This window comes from Camarhynchus parvulus, chromosome 22, assembly GCF_901933205.1.
Source record: "Camarhynchus parvulus chromosome 22, STF_HiC, whole genome shotgun sequence".
Classification (NCBI taxonomy): Eukaryota; Metazoa; Chordata; class Aves; order Passeriformes; family Thraupidae; genus Camarhynchus; species Camarhynchus parvulus.
Genome location: NC_044592.1, coordinates 2,422,483 through 2,441,359, shown reverse-complemented (window position 1 = coordinate 2,441,359; position 18,877 = coordinate 2,422,483). Strand labels below are relative to the sequence as shown.

General features: G+C 49.2%; 2 protein-coding genes across 4 annotated transcripts in view; one reads left to right on the top strand and one right to left on the bottom strand.

The window, feature by feature from the left end:
- Nucleotides 1–404: 404 nt before the first annotated feature.
- On the bottom strand, nt 405–8,286 carry LETM2 (leucine zipper and EF-hand containing transmembrane protein 2). The gene is made up of 10 exons (XM_030964244.1): nt 8,159–8,286; nt 6,869–7,292; nt 5,923–6,066; nt 5,015–5,149; nt 4,486–4,689; nt 3,869–3,988; nt 3,234–3,344; nt 3,015–3,101; nt 2,243–2,317; nt 405–1,662 (listed from the first exon to the last, which is right to left on the bottom strand). The coding sequence occupies exons 1-10, from the start codon at nt 8,203–8,205 to the stop codon at nt 1,612–1,614; spliced, it is 1,398 nt and encodes a 465-aa protein (XP_030820104.1). The 5' UTR covers nt 8,206–8,286; the 3' UTR covers nt 405–1,611.
- Nucleotides 8,287–10,314: 2,028 nt separating this feature from the next.
- NSD3 (nuclear receptor binding SET domain protein 3) overlaps nt 10,315–18,877 on the top strand; it is a 38,240-nt gene continuing 29,677 nt past the window's right edge. For all 3 annotated transcript variants that reach the window (XM_030964199.1, XM_030964198.1, XM_030964200.1), the window contains exons 1-2: nt 10,315–10,489; nt 15,892–16,613. In XM_030964199.1, the coding sequence (XP_030820059.1) occupies nt 15,936–16,613 (678 nt within the window). In that variant the 5' untranslated portion in view covers nt 10,315–10,489; nt 15,892–15,935. The remainder of the gene's footprint in view (nt 10,490–15,891; nt 16,614–18,877) is intronic.

Here is an 18,877-nt window from a genome sequence, read left to right as displayed (position 1 = left end):
TAAGAGCCAGCAGTGACTCCACATCGCAGACACATTTCATAAAAAATCTTTTCCTTAGGATTTTTTCCTCCTGAGAAGCTGAGAGGCCTCAGGAACGAAATGTAAACGATGGTTATCTGCTGTTGTGGAATGCAACAGGTGCATCTGTGATTGGTCTCATGTGGTTGTTTCTAATTAATGGCCAATCACAGCCCAGCTGGCTCAGACTCTCTGTCGGAGCCACAAACTTTTGTTATCATTCTTTCCTATTCTATTCTTAGCTTTCTGATGAAATCCTTTCTTCTATTCTTTTAGTATAGTTTTAACATAATATATCTAATAAAATAATAAATCAAGCCTTGTGAAACATGGAGTCAGATCCTCATCTCTTCCCTCATCCTCGGACCCCTGTGAACACGGTCACAACTCCACAGCAAGGTGTTATTTTATTGAAACAACATTTGTTCCATTTATTAGACACAGACCCAGCACTGTGGACGGGCTGGGTGAACAAGGAGAGGTTCAGGTACAGAGCTAAGGACACAGGACACCTGACAGCTGGCTCTGTGCTGCTGCAGGAGCCTCAGGCCTCAGGTTTAAAGTGCTGCTCCTACCTGAGCTTGGAGAACTGGCTCTCAGTCGGGTTGTTCTAAAGGCTGGCTGACCTCTGGAAGAGACATTTCATTCCTACTTAGCACCAAATCTAATTTTACAGTAAGTATAAATATATACATATTTAAAATCCATAATGTGAGTAATTTCTCAGTATTTACATAGGACAGAGTAAAAAATTTAACAAATGCTAAAAACAGCTTTTCAGAATCCTCTGAGAGTCTGGTAAAAACTGAGCATGTGAGGAGTCATTTTGCAAGTGTGGAGAGCACTTGGAGTGTTTCTGAGCCTGGTGAGGATTAACCAAAGCTCCACCCTTGGGAGAGGTGTGCAGGTCCAGGTTGCTCCCTCCTGTGACCCAGAGGGATCCTGAAAGTGCAAGTCTGATTCTGTCACAGTGTGTGGCACCTGCACAGCTCCCACACTCACAGGTGGAGGCTGCTCCTGTCCAGCAAGGCTTGAAGCCTTTCTGATCAGTCCTACCACACCAAGTGCTGCTCCCTCCCTCCCTGGGGCCACCCTCCTCAGTTAAACTGTGGCCACGTGGGTTGCTGTGGGCTGGTCACTGGCTAAAACACCCAAATCAGGACCAAGAGCCTGAGCTGTGACCCTCAGGACAAGCTGCTGGCCCTGGCTGGGTGGGGATGTTCCTGCAGAGGATTTCACACTGCAGAACAGGCTTTGCTGGAGCCCAGCCCAGCTTGTTCTGTGCACAGGCCATTCTAACATGAAAAGCTGCCTTTGCTAAGCACAAACACCTGCTCAGGAACAGCACAGACAGCAGCACCATTATTAACATATTTACACCATAAGTTAAAAGTAGCAGGGCAAGGATCCAGCACAAAAGAGATGTCTGGGGCCATCCAGACAGCAGTGGCCTAGTTGCTAACAAGCTTGGGACAGAAGAGAGGCCCCTGAGGGCTACTGCCTCCTTGTGTAGAGCAGCCTCCTGGGAAATCCCTGCTCCCTTTGCAGGAGCTGTGGAGATGGAAGCTGCTTCCTCCCAGTGCTGGCTCCAGGTTAGGCTCCATTGGCACCAGCCTTGCTGCTCTGGGATGCTTCCATTTTGGTCTAGGGGCAAAAGAAAAGGGCAGATTTTAGGCAGTACAAATGTTTCTTAAAATGCAAAATGTTTTCTGAAGGTGTCTTTCCATTTAGCTGCTCTGGAGAGGAACAGTTGACAAGGAGCAAAGTTCTTCAGGTTAAAGGAGATAGGAGTCTGTCTGGACTCCCAAACTTGCCTTAAGCAGCATGCCAGATGTGCACATAAGCACCTAAATTGAAATCAAATATTCACAGAAAGAAAATGGGCAAAACAAAGACAATCACTGCAGAAATCTTTTTACAGATACCAAGTGGCTTTTACCCTGCTGACCCCAAGGGAAGGCTGGTCTGTCCCAGTGGCCCAAGGCAGATTATTAAGGAAGACTACAAGGATATACCAGTAATTCCCCCCAGTCTGACTGCTCTCTGCCATGTGTGGTATCTTTGTATTGAACAGCCCCCAGTGCAGTTCTCATCCAGTTTCTCCAGCTGCTCTCTGAACTCAGCAGCACTCACAGCATCCTGCACTCCAAACTTGCTCGGTTTGGCTGCAAGCTGTGTGAAGAACAATCTCTTTTGGGAAGTGTAAGAACTCTGACAAGCTCACCTCTCGTGGGGGAGGCTTCACTGATGCTTCAGAGAATGGCAATTTCTCTGTTGGCTGGGACACAAATTCTTCAGTCTTTAAGGAAAAAGCAGCAGTAAGTCACAGAACCCTCTCAGAAAGGCCTAAATCCCCCAGGCCCTTCTCCCTTCTGACAAGGCTAACTCTGTGAAAGCTGTCTGGCATTTCCATTGTTTCCCCAGCACAATTTAACTATGTGGAAATATTTCTGGCAGTTGATACAATATTCTTTGATTCCTGCTGCTGCTTTTATCAGCTGGGACTAATCTAAGGAATTCACTGCAGTGTGATGCTGAGAACCATATGCTCTGGCTTTCTTACTCCAGATATTTTGGCTCATTTTGTCCTGGACAACTGAACCCAAATTCACTAAGAGGGCTAAAAACAAGTCCACTTTAACTGGCTCCTCTGAGCTGAATGTACCTGGGCTGAGGCCTGAAGCAATTTAGGTTGAGGTTGAGTCCTCCCTGGCTGGGAGCCAGCACCATGGTACTCAATAACCAGCTGCTCCCAGGCACAGCACCAGGTGTGCCACAGCAGATCCCTGCTCCCTTCCCTCGCCTCTCAAATCAGAACATGCAGCTGTGAGGCTCTTGGGGGGAAAAACACCCACACAGTGCAAGAACAGACACTGCTCGTGCTCTGTGCTGTGGTGTCAAACATTGGTTCTGTCCAGCTTTGGAAAGGTTTGGTCATACCCAATTCCCAACGATTTCAGCACATGTTTTCCTGCTTGCAGACTGCTGTTTCTAACCTTTCTTCCCTGTACAACAGGGGCAGGATCCAGGAGGGCCTCCTGACCTTCAAGCACAGATGTCATCACTCCAGCAGCTTCAGCTGTCTGCAGAAGAACACAGAGTCACAACTTCAGTCCACTTGTAGGCTCAGAAAACAAGATTCTATCAAAGTCCTTCATTTTTATAATGCATAATGGTTGAGCTATTAACCTAAGAGCTTTATTCAAACCACTTGCCTTGCTCTGTGGAATGGGAACAGATTGTGGCTTTACATCTATTAAGTACAAGGCACGGGAAAGCAGGAGGAGGGAAGAAGGAATGTTCTCCTTTAAATGCAGATCCAGCCACTGTTGGAAGAAAACAGAAGGAAAAATTGCTTCATATTGGCTCTAGGTGAGTATTTATTAATACAATACTCTGTCCTTCAAGCAGTCTTGAGTTTGGATAACACAGTTTTAAGTTACTATCATGAGAAGAAATGGGTTTAAAAAATTAAAAAAAAACACACAATTCCCCCTCCTCCCCCCGCCCCTTTTTTTTTTTTTTTTTTCTTAAGTATCTGGACCATCATGCCTTAGAAGGCTCTGTGGGTAAGATAATACGTTAGTAAATCATGAAAAAAGTGAGTCTGAAGAGTTAGGAATACCCCCCACTTCACCTTGCTCCTATCTGGCCCTGGTTCTATTTGGTTTTCTCTTTAGTCTAAGACATAATCTGGACCCTTCATGCCTTAGAGCTCAGCCCTGTGGGTGAGGATCCAGCCTCAAACTCATGCATGAACTCTCAGGAAGCTGTGCCTGCTGCACCTGAGCACTGCCTGGAGCCTGTGCTCTGATGAATCTCACAGCAGCCCAGGCCAGGGCACACTCACCTGCCCCAGCTGCTCCTTCAGCTGCTCCTCAGAGAGCCCCAGTGACCGCATCCCTCTGGCCCTGCAGGCGCTCTGCAGCTCTGCCACGCTCAGGCCACTGACCCCTTCCTTGGCAATCATCTGCAATGAACAGCAACGTTCCCATCCAGGCACAGGGCAAGCCAAGAGCCTGCTGCACCTGAAGGGACTTCTGGAGGTCCTCAGTTCAATCTCCTGCTCAAAACTGCTCAGCATTCTCCATGTGTGCTTTGAACCCCGGGGATTTCGCAACCCGTTCCACTGTTTACCCACTCACTGATTTAATTTTTTTTCTTATCAAGTTGAAATTTCCCTTGCTGCAACTCATGGCCACTAGGTCTGCACGTGTAAGTCTGGTTCCATTTTCCAAATAACCAAATTGCACACCAAAAAGCATCCCTTTTTTCTAAGTTAGCATGACCAAAAGGAAATGTTCTAGTGGCAACATCTGCAATGCCAGACTGTAAGGCTGCAGGGAGGTGAGCTCTCATTCTGTTTTCTTCTGGGATGTGTCCTGGGGAGGATCTGACTCTCATCAACACCAAACTGCCCTGCTGTGAGGGGGTGTGGGCAGCTCCTGGCTGCTGCTGCAGACTCACCTCATCGTCGGCCTTGATGCTGCGCAGCCGCATCAGCAGCTGGAAGCGCAGCAGGTTGTTGGTGCCCAGGGGCTGCAGCTCCAGCAGCTTGCACAGGGCCACCAGCTGGGGCCTCTCCAGGTGCTCCAGGGTCAGCTCGTCCTCAAAGAGCTTGGAGAAACGCACAATCTCCTGTGTGCTGGGCTGCTGGCCGCTGGGACGGAGCTGGGGGGAAGCACAAAGAGCCCTGAGCTGAACGGGATCCCAGGGGAACCTTCCCCCTTCCCCTTCCCCTCCTCACAGGGGAATTCCTGTCCCTGCTGGAGATACAGTTAAAAGTCACAGTGAAACTGTTATTGAGCAGCCACTGGAAGTTCCAGGGGGTGAAAGGTGTGCCTTGCCAGGCTGGGAATTCCTGGGGTGGGCAGGGAGACACCCAGGGAACAGCAGCTGACTGCTGCTCTGTCCCCACAGTCCTGGTACAAATCCCCTGCCCTCTGCCCCAGGCAGCAGCTCTAAAGGTGTGTCTGTGCCATGGCTGCCATCCTACCTCGTGCAGGTAAAAGGAGACTTGTTTCCCTTTTCCTGTGTCTGCCTTGTTCCTTTTGGCCATCTCTGCAATGGTCTCCCGCAGGAACTTGGCTAATTCCAGCCTTGCATTCAACTTCTTCTTCAGCTTCTCTTCCTTCATTTGGGAAATACAAAGTTACAAATCAGAAAATGGAATTGCTGTGCACATTCCTTCTGATCCCTGTCTGCAGCACAGCCTTTCATCTGTCCCACCCTGTTGAATTTGTGGGGATCCCCAGGACGAGGTGAGAGATGAGAATTTGACTCCATGTCTCAGAAGGCTGGTTTATTATTATATTGTATTATTTAGATTATATTTATATTATCAATATCATATTTATATTATATTCATACTATATTTATATTTTATATTATATTATATTATACATATTATATATATTATATTATATTATATTATATTATATTATATTATATTATATATATTATATTATATCATATTATATTATATTATATTATATTATATTATATTATATTATATTATGAATGCTATACTAAAACTATACTAAAGAAAGAGAAAGGATACAGACAGAAAGCTTAACAAGAATGAATAATAAAAACTTGTGACTCCTCAAAGCCTCACATAGCTGGCTGTGATTGGGCATTAAGTTAAAACAATTCACATGTTGGATAAACCACATTCTGGAGCAGCAAACACAGGAGAAGCTGAGACTTCTCAGCTTCCCAGGAGAAAATCCTGGGCAAAGAGGATTTTTCAGATAATATGACAGTGACACCACTCAGCCCAGGAATGAGCTGGGAATGCCTCAGGCACTGGGTGAGGCTGATGCTCACTGGCAGCACAGGCAGGGAACAGCAGCCCTGCACAGCTGCACAGATGTTCTGAGGAGCTGGGGACACTCCACAAACCTTTTTTGACTCCGTCTCAAACGTTGAGGGCAGCATGTCAGGGAAGAGCTTCAGGAACACAGGTAACAGAAACTCCATGAAGGGAACAATGACAAACACCAGGAAGGGAACCAGCCTGAAGAGATCTGCACAAGTTCTCAGCAGCTGTAGGGAGAAAAGCACAGCAGGGATTACCAAAGTGTGCCCAAAGCAGGGGTTAACCTTTTTACTGCATCACTTTATCCAGGTGCTGTTGATAGTAAAAAGATTTTTAAAATTATAGAAAATTTGAGGAGCTAGAAAAAAGTTAGGCTTAGTAGGCCCTGGGGAAATGTTAAAAGTGGGCCCTGGGAAAGTTAGATTAGATGTTATATTATATATTATATATAATAGATTACATATTCTATAATATATCATATCACATTAAATATTATATTATATATTACATATTAAATGTTATATATGAAATAATATTATATGCTATAGTAAATATAATATAATATAATATATAATATAATATATATTATATTATATTATATTATATTATATTATATTATATTATATTATATTATATTATATTATATTATATTATATTATATTATATTATATTATATTATATATCTTGCTAGATCATGTGAAACTGCACCTGTGCAGTCAGTACATGATAAATGATCTAACTGTTAGATGTGATTAAATATAATTATTGTTTAAAGAATCATGACAAACTATGTAAGAAGGTTGAGGAGATCACGAGAAATCTACGGTTGGATGAAATCAGTGTATACAAAAGAACCATGTAAGCTTAATAATTAATATGTAAGTTACATAATGATAGGATGTAAAACATGTTCAGCTCAAAACCATGTTGAAGTCAGATTTGGGTCTGTACCCCTGGCCCAAATAAAAGCACCTGCATATAATTATTCTGTAATTATGAGTTCCTGAACACTAACATTGTGGCACTCACCCTTCTCCTCTCCCTCCTGGTGAGCACCTGCCCGTGCAGCAGCCTCCACACCATCCTGGCAGCCACCTTGGTGTCAATCCAGAGCAGGTGGAACCCATGGTAGTAATGCTTCAGCTCATCCACCACTCTCTGCCTCAAGGATTTCCTCCCTGCAGGAGGCACCACTTGCTTGGCCAGGCTTTTAGCAGCTTTAGCCCCCTGGTTCCTGGGCTTTCCCTGGGGCTCCCCTGGCAGCTGCTGCCGGGGGCTGCTGGAGGTGTGCAAGGCGTGGGCAGGAGAGCGAGGCAGGCAGGCTCGGCGTGCCCAGGGCTGGCTCTGGGAGTCCCTGCAGCTCCAGGTGAGCTGGGGATCCACCAGCTGGACAAGAGCAGCGGCTGGGGAGCACGGAGAGCTGCAGCGAGCCAGGAGACGGGAGCCCCTGAAACTGGAGAGGTGTTTGGGTAAGAGCAGGGCAGCAGAACCCAGTGCTGAGGTGTCAGGACCCAGGAGCCCTGCCAGGGGGCTCAGAGACCCTGGCACAGAGCCCAAAATGCCTGTGTGGGTTTGATTATGACCCATGGAGCAAGTTATCAACCTTGTATGAAGATCTGCAAGCCATCACAAATTAAGTAGAATATTAGTGAAGTTATCACGGGGTGGAAAAGTAGATTTTGGGGTTTTTGGTATGGGGGTTCAGGAGGCAAGATGGAGGGAACTGGCTGTGTCCAGCCTTTCTCCTTCTCCTTCTTGGCCTCCATCTTCTGCTGTGATGGTGGCACTTACAGATTGGTTTAGAGTAGAAGCTCACTGTCTAACATAGGTGAGAGGTATTGGGAATGAATTGTAAATATTGTACACGTAGTTTTTAGTATAAAGACATAACACCGCCCCGGGGGCAGACAGAGTGCCTGAAACTGTCCTGCTGGACAGACCTCGGCAGGGCAGGAGAAAATTTTTTATAGATAAGACACAATAAGCAACCTTGAGACCGAGAACTGAAGAGCTCTGACTCCTTCTTCAAGCGCCGGGCTGGGAAAAGAGACTTTGGAACTTTTCTCGGGGTCACTGTGAGCAGCAGAGATCCCGACACCGAGGCATCACACCCAAACCGGCCCCCTCACCACCAAACCAGCCCCGTGAAATCTCTTTTGTGCTGACAGCCCGATCCCCCAGCAGCGGCTGCAGTACCGACAAGCCGTGCCGTGCCCCTCCCTCAGGGGGCAGCCCCGCCGCGTCTCCCGGAGCCGCTTTAACGGGGAATGGATAAAAGCTCCGAACCCCCCCAGGCCGTCCGATCCCGCGCGGGCTCACCTGGCCCTGGCCGCGGCCAGGAGCGCGTTACAGCCGCACGCAGCCATGGCTGGGCCGGGCGCCGCGGGCCCTCAGCCCCGGCAGCGGCGGGAGGCGGCGGCAGCTCCGGCGGGCGCCGGGGGCCGCCGGGTCGCGGCCGGCCCCATCCCCGTGCGCTGCCGGGCGCGTCAGGGCCGGACCGGGGGCTGCCGCGCCGCCCCTCTCCGGTCTCTGCGTTCGTGCCAGTCCCGGCAATGCCGATCCCCGTCCCGGTGTCCCGGTGCCGGTTCCGCTTCCGGTTCCGCTCCACCCCCCCCACCCTCACCCATCCCGTCGTGCCCCGCGCGCACCGCTCTGACCCGTCGCCGCTCTGTGGTGAATGCACCATGACGCCATCGCGCCGCGCCACGCCCTGCTCGACGCCAGCCAATCAGAAGTCAGAATCGCCGTCCTGCCGGAGGTCCGCCCAATGGGAGCGCAGTAAGGCGGGGCCTGACCCGAGGAGCCCTCGGGAAAAGCCGCTGATTGGGCGCGCGAGAACGGCGGTGGCGCGCCAGCCGTGACGTCACGTGGCGGTGGCGTGACGCCATCGCGAGACGGCGGAGTTGCGCGTGACGTCACGCGCGTGGCGAGGCGCTCGGGACCGGCGCGCGGGGTCCTGAGGCCTCGGGCGGAGCCACACCGGGGCCTTAAAGTGCATCCCGGATGTGAAAAATGCATATTTTATGATTGGCTTTTCGCAATTAAATTGAATATTATATGTGTTGTGTTAGAAAGTAATGCTGTATTAATTCTCTTAAGTACTGTGTTAAGTATAGTTTTAGGTTATAAAAAATGTTAAAATAGAAATGATGCTATGTTGGATAGTTTTTTAAAGAGAGGTCTCGCAGCGAGATGGCAGCCACAGGACACCTGAATCTTTCAGAGGAAAAGAATTTATTGCTCCATTATCAGAAGAAACGAACTCCTTCCCACCTCGAAGGCCCTGTCAGGATTCAGAGGAAGAAGCTGACGCTGACCAGACAGAATCCTGTGTTTGAATGGAATTTATGCATCATGGATGAGGTGTATGAATATGCAACAGGTTATTGTTTTTAAGGGTTAATCCTTTGTTAACGTGGGTCATTTTTCGGGCTCATGCTGCCCAGAAAAGGGTACCTGGACGTCCGTAACTCTTTGTCTTTATTGTGTCATATTGTCCTATTACTACTCAAATTGTATTACTATTTTTATAACCATTTTATTCCTATTAAACTTTTAAAATTTAAAAAAACCAAGTGATTGGCATTTTTCACAGCTGAGGAGCGGGTGGAACACACTGACGGCTCAGAAACGTCCCCAGCAGGTGACAGGTGACTTGATCCCTTGGAATTTTGAAGGGCCCTTCCAACCAGAGTCATTCTGGGATTCCATTAAATCCTATCTGGTTTTCAGAGACTCGAGGGGAAAAAAGCATTTCATTGCCCCAGTGAAAAAAGGGTGCAGAACCCTTTGGCTAATGGGTGCCCAAACAATTGAACGGTGTTTTAAAAAGTAGAAAATAAAATGGGGTAGAGGGGTGAAAAAGGGGACAGAGCTTCTGAGTCTGCTGCCAGAGCTCCCAGTACGAAACTGGGCCTTAAACACATTTAGATTATGTATAAAAGAGCTTTTCCTGTGGGAATGAGGGACATGGATGATTCTCCTGTTCCTGAGGACACTCTATGGTAGTTCCTGCACTGTGCGCGGGCCTTTAGGAAGGTCCCTAAAGTGAGGAGCAGAATCACTTTTTAAATTTCCTTTCTTACAGCTCTTCCCAGCCCATCCCCTCGTCCCTCTTGTCCGAGGAGCCCAAAAATGGACACAATTCCCGCCCAGTCCTCTCCTGTCCCCGACTCCCCTCAGGGGTCACGCCGCCGCCACACCGGGCCGAACTACACTTCCCGTGATGCCTCGCGGCGGGCACCGCCTCAGCGGCCAATGGGCGAGGGCGGCGCGTGCGCGCGCGGCTGCGCAGTGCGGCGGCGGCGGGGGGCGGGCGGGGGCGGAGGCGCTCGGCGGGGCCGCACCGGCACAGCCGCTCCAGCGCCGCCGCCGCCGCCAGCGCCTCCCTCGGCCGCCGACCCGCCGGACCCCGCCGGGCCCCGCCAGCGCCTCCCTCGGCCGCGGCGGGCGCTAGGGGCGGGCGACCTCCCCGGGGCGGAGCCGGCGCCAGCGGCGGGGGCGCGGAAATCGAGGCCGGGGCTCCGTCGCGGCCTGGCTGGTGCTGCGGGAGGAGGAGGAGGCGGAGGCCCCGCGCCGCCCCCGCCGCCGCCTTTGTCTGCGCGGGGCCGGGCGGACGCGGCGGGGCCGTGAGAATGGAACTGACTGAAGGTGAGCGCGGGGCCGCGGCGGCCCTGGGGCGGAGGGGCCGCGGCCGCCATGTTGCTGCGGGAGCTGCGGCGGCACCGGGGCGGCGGGGCCGGGCCCCAGGCAGAGCCCGGTCAGGGCAGAGCCCGGTCGGGACAGGCCCCGGCTCTGCGGGACCCCCGGCCGGTTCCGCACTCCCCGCTCCGGCCCCGCCGCTCTCACCGCGGCCGAGCCCCGTCCTGCTGCGGGCTTTGCCCACCGGAGCCGTCGGTGTCACGGTGGCGCGGCCTCCGCAGCTCGGGGAACGGGCTTTTATTGCGCGCGGGAAGAGCTGCGCATCAGCGAAGGGTTTGTTGTTGCTCCGCTGTTGTTTTTCTGCGGTGCTGTTGCGTTGTGCTGCACTTTGTTGTGGTCTCGCTGTGCTTTCTTTTCGCTGGCGGTACGCTCGGTTGTTTCAGTGCAATTTGGTGTTAAAAGTCTGAACGATGACACAGTTCTACAGGTATATACTAGCCCGAAGGATAGGATGAAGTAGCCAGTAGTTATAGTTGGTGGGAAAACTGTAGCGTGTTTTGGTGGCTGTTCAAGTCTTTCAGTGACCTTTTGCAGAGATGCACAGTGAATGCTTTGGTAGTTATATATATTTTTTTATTTAATTATTTTTATGAACTGCTTGGAAGGATTTTGCTCCTGAGCATGTGCATTATAAAGGTGCAGGGTAAGAGTGAAGGATGGTGGTCAAACGCTGTAGGTTTTGTTTTAATACAAGCATATTTTGCATTTTCCAGTTTCACGACTTTGCCTGAGTTTGAGGGGGTTTGTGTGACACATGTTGTGGTTCTTGCCCTGGCTGTGATACCTGATTTCTGGCTTCATAGCAGTATTTGCCCATGACTTTTCCTCAGGATCCAGAGCTTTTGCTTCATATTTTCCATTTGAATCCCGTGGCTCTCTAAACAAATGAGTCTCTGAGCTCCTTTTTCAGACAAACCCCTTTTCTCTGCTGCCCAAGTTGTTCCTTTCCACAGCACCGTGGGAAACTTCTTCCAAATGCCCTTATCTAGCCCAGTTACAGACGTGACTGTTTTTTCTGGCATTCAGAAACCAAATACAAAACACCTTTACAAAGGTGCACAGGGAAGCAGCCTCACCTCATGCTTTAAAGTTTGTCAAGAGGCCTCTGATTCATCACTGGTGTCTGCCAGGAGGAACAGCTCAGTCCAACTGGAGTCAGGAAAAATCCACAGGCTGTGCGTTTCCTGTTAAAGACTCAGGTGCAGGTGAAAATTTGGCGTTGTCTTAAGGTGTGCAAACAGAGCTTTGTCTGGGGGATTTGTTAAGGACATGCAGAGATGGATGGGACAAAGCAGATTGCACAGACTGAATGCAGAGATTAGTAGGAACAATTGTTTTATTTCTCTCTGCAGTTCATAGAGTTCTGACCCACCGGGATGATGTTCCAGGTGACAGAGGTGTCCCTGTGGGTCGTGGTTAATGTGCCTGGGAGCAGCGGGTGTGCTCAGCTCAGGGGAGGAGTGCGGTGCAGGGTGTGAACTGCAGAGAGGTGTGAGAGTGAGGTGTGTGTGTGAACTGCAGGCTTAGGGCTTTGAGAGGTCAGGAGTGATTGCATCACTTCAGGCACCCGGCCTGGCCAGCCAGGCAGCTCTGTCTGTCTGTCTGTCAAACACCTGCAGCAGTGAGCAGTTGGTTGGGTGCCTGAGGAGAGCAGCACCAGTGCAGCTTGGATGTGAAACTTTGGGGTGAAACAGCACAGGAAATGGCAGTAAATATCTGTGGGGTAAGGAGGGGTTGGTTGGATGTGAGCAGAGGTTTGCATCTCTCTGGTTTAGGTCTCTGTGGACAGGAACTGGGTGGTATTTGGACATTAAGATGTCCTGGAACTTCTGCTTTTGAGGCTGGTGATAGAAAGGCCAGCTCAGGGTGATGAGGCAGTGACACCATTCTGAGCACACACGTCTGACTCACAGCAGTGCTTCCAGCTCCTGCCTCACAACACACACCTTCCATCCAAAAAACACCTTACCTCTGCCTGCACTAGCCCTGAAACAGAAAAGGTTTGGTGAAACCTCTGTTTAAAATGTGTGTATGCTGGACTTGATCAGTAGCTGTTGTGTTTCTCCCTGCTGTGGTCACAGCCAGTCTCAGCCAAACCTACAGAGCTCCTTGATTGGGAATAAGAAAAGCTCTGATCACACAGGATTGGAGTTGTTTGATAATCTGAGGTCAGTTGTTATTTAGTCCAATGCAACATGGAAGCAAGGTTTGAGAAGATCAAGTCTTGTTTTCTGAAAGCAAAGTCGAAAAATACTCTCATTAAAACTGGTTTAAGATAAGTGGAATTGTTGGTGAAAAGGTGAACCTGGAGGATCCATAATCTCTGCAAAACCTTCCCCACCCTGAGCACTCTTGGAGTGGAACTGGTTTTTTGAGTTGTGCTCAGGATGGGAACTGAAACTAACAACGTTCACTTAAGGAAGGGCTCTGCTAGGCTGACCTGCCTTATCCTGTGCTGCTTATATTTTACCATTTACCTTTTCCTCTGTTCCTTTGAATTGTGACTCTCCCATGGATGACAGGAAAATATTTACTGAAGGTGTGTCAAGTCTCAGTGTTTGTAAATGACCCTGTGTCCCTGTCTGCCCTGGCAAAGGACTTGAGCAGAATGGGGGACTCTCACCTTCAAAGAGGAAATGCTCTCATTAGGAAATACAGTTGCACTTTTGACAGTGTTAATTTCAAATTGTTTCATTGTTGATTCACGTTGTTTGCAGCCGCTGTGAAGCGTCCATTTCCTATAAACCTTGAAGTGATGAAACTGTTTCTTTATCTGTTCATCTCCAGTGTTGTATCAGTGCAGGATCTGCTATGGGTCATGTTTGGAAGCCAAACTGTACAGTTCACAGGAGGCTGACACGGTGGGTTCATAGAGTAATCACTGGCATAGTGAGAAGAATTTATTCTGGAATAGTTTTCTGCAAGATCAGCTGGAAATCCCGTTAGCCTGTGGTGTGGGTGGCGTTGCTGTGTGGCAGGGACAGCTCTCTGTGGTGACAGTGGGGTGTTCTTCACATTAGTGCTTAGGAGGGACAGACACAAAGTGATCCTTGCTTGGGTTTGGCTGTTGAGATTCCCGTGTGCTCAGGGCTCCTCGTTGTGTCCTGGTTTTGTGGTCACTCTAGGGCCTGTCCTCTCACTGTGATCCTGCCCAGGTGCCACTTCACTGGGCAGCGTGTGGGGCAGAATTTTGGGCAAGGAGAATGGGAAGGTCTGAGTGTGTTAACAGTGATGGCAGTGAGGGGCAGAGAACAGCCTCAGTGCTTTGGGGCTGCTGGGGCAGTTTGTGGAGCCCTGACCCTGGGTCTCAGCCTGCACAGAGCTCCTGAGGAACCAGTTTGGGATGGGGTGTCCCAGCTGTGCAGCACAGGCTGAGAGACACAGGTGAGATCCAGAACAAATGAAAAAAAAACCAGTAACTCTGTTCTTTAACTGGTGGCTCCTAAATGCAGCGCTTTGGAGTTCATTAATCTGCATTTCTGTCATGTAGCAAAACAAAGCACAAGGGCAGCCACCTCTGCAGAGCCTGTGGGAGCTGCATTGGCGGCTGGGACTGTGCCCTCCCAGCTGTGGATGTTCCTGAAGTGCTGCCACAGCTTCCCAAGAGTTTTATTTAAGTATTCAGAAGATTGAACCTGGTTTTAGTAAAACATAAAACCCAGCCTAGTGTGAGAATCTACTGTTTGCTCTTTGGTTTGGCAGATGGAAAGTAACAATTCAGTGGTAAATTGTACAAACAGTCCCACTTCCTCTTCCCAGAACAGGGGTGGGTTGGGGTTTTTTGACCTTGCTGTGCAATCCCAGTGCTGCTCCTCAGATCTGCTGCCCCTGATGGTGCTGCCTGTGTTGGTTTGCTGGCTGATGTGCAGAGCTGTGGAGGAAAGAATGGTTTCATGGCCCCGAGGTTTAAAAGTTCCTGCAATGAGAAAATTCTGCTGCAGAACCTTGTGCTGTTATTGCCCTGAATTGCTTAATTACAGTGACAAACGTGCCCAAGTCAATCTCACAGGATGAGGACAAACATCAATTTAATCGTAGTGTGAAGATCATCAGAAAACATCACCCCAAAACATCCAGCACAAATCTGTTTGAGGTTTTGTTCCTGTTGGAACTTCTGTTACTTTTTGCAGTTGTAGAGGAGGGAAGTTCTCAGTGTTAGGAAAGCTCTAAGGTATTGAAATGCACAGCTCTGGGAGGGTGAGAATTGCATGTGGGCAGGGTTTAGTGGAGGTTTCCTTTAGAAGAAGTGTCTGTGGGATGCATTAGTGTCATTTCTAACCCAGACCAAAAGGGCACAGTAACCCTCCTGTGTGCCCACACAGGCAGAACAAATACCATGGGGCTGTGTTTGCTTTGGAAGGGCTGAACTAACCTTGTGGGAAGCAAACTGGTGTTTCTTACCTGCAGGTCAGGTCAGTCACTTTGTATTGCTTCTTGTTGAACATTGAGCTGCTTACATGAATGCCAAAGCCTTCTCTGAGCCTGCAGTTGAGTTTTGGAAGTCTGGCTTGGATTGAGTCTGGTTGTGGTGTTTTAATATGCACTGGGAGGTTGAAGGTGTGGAATCTCACTCAGTGAGTAACCCCTGGGTTTGGGGGTGTGTTGATGCTGAGGCTCTGAACCATACAGTGCTTAATATTAAAATAAAGTGTGAGGGGCAGGAGAATAATCCTCCTCACACAGCTGCTGGGAGCCAGTGCAAATTGTACCCTGCTTTTCTGGGGAGGGAAGAGGCTGGGAAGTTCCATCTGAGGCTGCTGCAGGGCACTGGTTTCCCAGTGGCCAAGGTGGAATAACCCACTTGTTTTCAATGTGCTGTTGTTCAGAGCATCCTATGGCTTGCCCAAAGGCTGCTCATGTCTCGAATTTTGGCAAAGAGGTGGGGAGGGAGGAGGAGAAGAGGTTTCTCTGTTTGTCTTTCTGTGCTGTTCCTGCCTTGTGCAGTTTACAGTGACTGTGTCAGGACAACTTGGCACCTCTTATCTGCTGCAGGGTGAAATGCTGTCCAGCTGCTTCAGGCTGGAATAACCCTTCCTAGGGCATGACTAGGAAGGCTGGTGAGTTTGGCACCGTTACTCTGACTTTTTAATACTTGGCTTATAGTTCTTAAGCACTTGTAGGTGCTTCTGATATTTTTTGAAATGTCTTGGAAAAGAAGAAATTTGCCATATGAAAGACATGCCAGTAAAGGCTCAGTAACACCGGTCCTCTCTGAATCCACATGAGGGTGTCTGCTGGATAGAGAGGGGGAAATTGTTCTTGAGATCCCTTTTTTCCTCAACTGTTTAATTTGCTTAATTACTGTTTTTTTAATTTACACTGACTTCTTATTTCCCTTCCCCTGCCTCTAGGCCCTATGAGAAAAAGGGAAAGCTAAGGATGCTGGAGCAGAACAATGGATTTCTCTTTCTCTTTCATGCAAGGGATCATGGGAAACACAATTCAGCAACCACCTCAACTCATTGACTCGGCCAACATCCGCCAAGAGGAGGCCTTTGATGGCAGCAGTGACATTGCCGAGGATGGGGGCCGGACGCCGTACGAGGCCGCGCTGCAGCAAGGCTTCCAGTACCCCACACCCTCCGAGGAGCTGCCCACCCTCACCAACGGCTACCCCCCGGCCATCAGCATGTATGAACCCCAGGGCAAGTACCAGGGCTACCCTCAGTATCCCAATGGATCTGCCAATGGCTTTGGGACAGGCAGGAACTTCAGCCCCACGGAGTATTACCAGCTGGAGAACTCCAATGCCAGGCAGCACGAAGTGCTGGAGAAACCTTCCCCTCCTCCCCAACCGCCTCCACCACCACCACCTCCACAAGTGGGGATTCCAAAGAAGACTGGCTCACCAGAGATCAAACTGAAAATAACCAAAACTATCCAGAATGGCAGGGAATTGTTTGAGTCCTCCCTGTGTGGGGACCTGTTGAATGAAGTCCAAGCGAGGGAGTACGCTAAGGCAAAACATGAAGGGAGGAAAGAGAAAAGGAAAAAAAGTAGCAAGCATGACTCTTCCCGATCGGAAGAGCGCAAGTCACACAAAATTCCAAAATTAGAACCAGAGGAGCAAAATGTAAGTGGAATGGTAATTCAGCCATCTGTACACCTGGTATTGTTGATGGAGAGCGTGTCCAGCAGGGTTTGTCCTTGTTCTGGCTGTGTGCACGCTGAGTCACCAGGCTTTAGTTACTCGTCAGAGCCTCAGGATGAGGTTGCCAGGAGCTGTGTCTGTAGGTAACACAACGTTGGTTTAAAGGCTCATGTGAAAAACAAATTTTAGAAAATTGTTTTTAAATAGTATTTAGTGTTATAACATGTTTAGAGTTTGCTACGCTCTGGCCAGTGTTGAAGATGGAACTTCTGGACGAAAGCTCACACATTCCTAAAATTGCCTCTCAAAAGAGTGCTAGATTGTTGAGTGGAAAGTGAGGTTCCTTGGGGTATTCAGCAGTGAAACATTAATTAATCTTGTACCATATTGTCCATATCCAGAGGATGTACATCAGGTGGTGTTAACTGAGATTCTGGGAAGCAAAGACCCAGATTACCTTGGTGCTCTCTCATTCTTTTCCATTCAGTTTCATAAGCCACTCCAATACTTCTGTTTCATTTTCTCATGCTTGTTCCTGCCACCTCTGTGGTGCTGGTTTCTGCCTCTCTCAGTTTGAGGGAATGAGTGGCAGAGAGGCTGGTAACTGCCAGGAATGGGGAAGTTGCCATTTCTGGCAGGGACAGAAATTGCCCAGCGCAGGCTGGGCTGTTACAGAACGTAGCTGAGTTTGTTGTCAGGCCTGTGGAAGCCCTTGGTGCTTGCTGTTCTCTTCAGGGAGAAGATCCTGTCCTGCAGGCAGCAGCTGTGATCTGGTAGAGTGGGTTCTGTGCTGCAGGGAGGTGCTGGGGCCCCTGTGAGGCTGTAGGAGCTGCTGTGTCCTGCTGGCACTCCCCAGCATCTCTCTTACACTGTTCCTGCTTTCTGGCGAGACTCCATCACCCCCACATCGGGCTGTCAGTTTGTTTCCCCTCTTACCAGTGACTCCTGTTCTACTCCTGGAGCTTCAGCTGTGCCTGTCCCTCTGGCTGTTACCTGCTTGCCATGAGAATGGAATCTTCTGTCTCTCACAGACTGAACCAAAACCTTGCATCTTGAATTCCAAGCTCCTAGTCATGTGTGTCATCCAGAGTTCCCCAGAAATCTTGATCTTGCTATTGTCTTCCTTGTTGCTTTCATTTTCCTTTCTAAAGGTGGTTTTGCAATAAATGTTTCCTGTAACCCAGCCGTGTTTCAGACATGGCCTGCTCTGACAGGAGCAGGATTTTCTGCTGGTGGTTCTCAGTATGAGTTTGCCAGGGCAGTCCCAGGTCCATTGTCCCATCATTTTGCTTTCCACTGCACAATTTCATCTTCATGTACACTTTTGTCATCTTCAGTGTTAAAGGTGTGAGATTTGTGACTTGGGATCATCTTCATAGGAACAAACAACTTTTGATACAACTGTGGTTGGTTTATAGTTTTGCACTCAGCGAGGCTGTGGCACGTCAGATGGTCACCAGTTGTTCCTTATTCTGATGCTGTAATTTCAGAGGAAATCCACTGACTCTGAGGGGATGCCCATACTGGAGAGGCTGATTTAAAATGGAAATGTTGTGAAAACACTGGTGAATGTCAAGCTCTGAATCCTCTCTGCTCAGTAGTTGTGTTCTGCGAGGAGCTGGAATTTTGCAGCCTGTGAACCCAGCTCGACTCTCCTGGCAGAGGGGAGGTTTCACTGTAGCTAAAGAAGGGCAGGAGTCAGTCTGTGCTTCCTGCTATGCAGGGGGGAAGAATGTCTGCCCAGCAAATAGCAATGTGATTAGTCTTAAATGGGGGTTGTGTACAGACAGCTCCAGATGAGACACTGGGCTGTGCCCCCCTGACCTGAGCTGCTCTGTCCCTTCCTTGGGTCCCTGGTTCTCTGGAGCACACAGCAGGGACTGATGTGGGGTCTGTGCTTGGAGTGGCCTGACAATATCAGGGGTCCTCAGCATTATTAGTTCCTCACTGCTTGTGTCTGACTACTCCTCCTGCTGCTCTTTGAGTCCTTTGACTTCTGTGCTGCAGGAAAAACAAGTGTGTGGCATTTGTCTCCTGAACCTCAGCCCCTGTCCCCTCACACCTGACCCACATCAGTGTCAGCTTCTGGTCAGGGCTGATTCTGCTCTGTGTTGTGGACTTTTGATCCTCCAAATATATTTGTCAACTCTATGCAATATAATATTGATTTTACAATGATCATGTTGTATATTTAGCATAATTTATGTACTGCAGTTCTTGCAAATAACTGGTGCACGGTGAGACTC

Excerpts from the sequence above, each read along its gene's own strand:
- LETM2 (XM_030964244.1), bottom strand. The coding sequence starts at position 8,205 with ATGGCTGCGTGCGGCTGTAACGCGCTCCTGGCCGCGGCCAGGGCCAG. Across the intron at positions 3,102-3,233 it reads TTCCCATTCCACAGAGCAAG|ACAGCTGAAGCTGCTGGAGT; the intron begins GCAAGTGGTTTG and ends GTTCTTCTGCAG. Across the intron at positions 2,318-3,014 it reads CTGTTGTACAGGGAAGAAAG|ACTGAAGAATTTGTGTCCCA; the intron begins GTTAGAAACAGC and ends TTTTCCTTAAAG.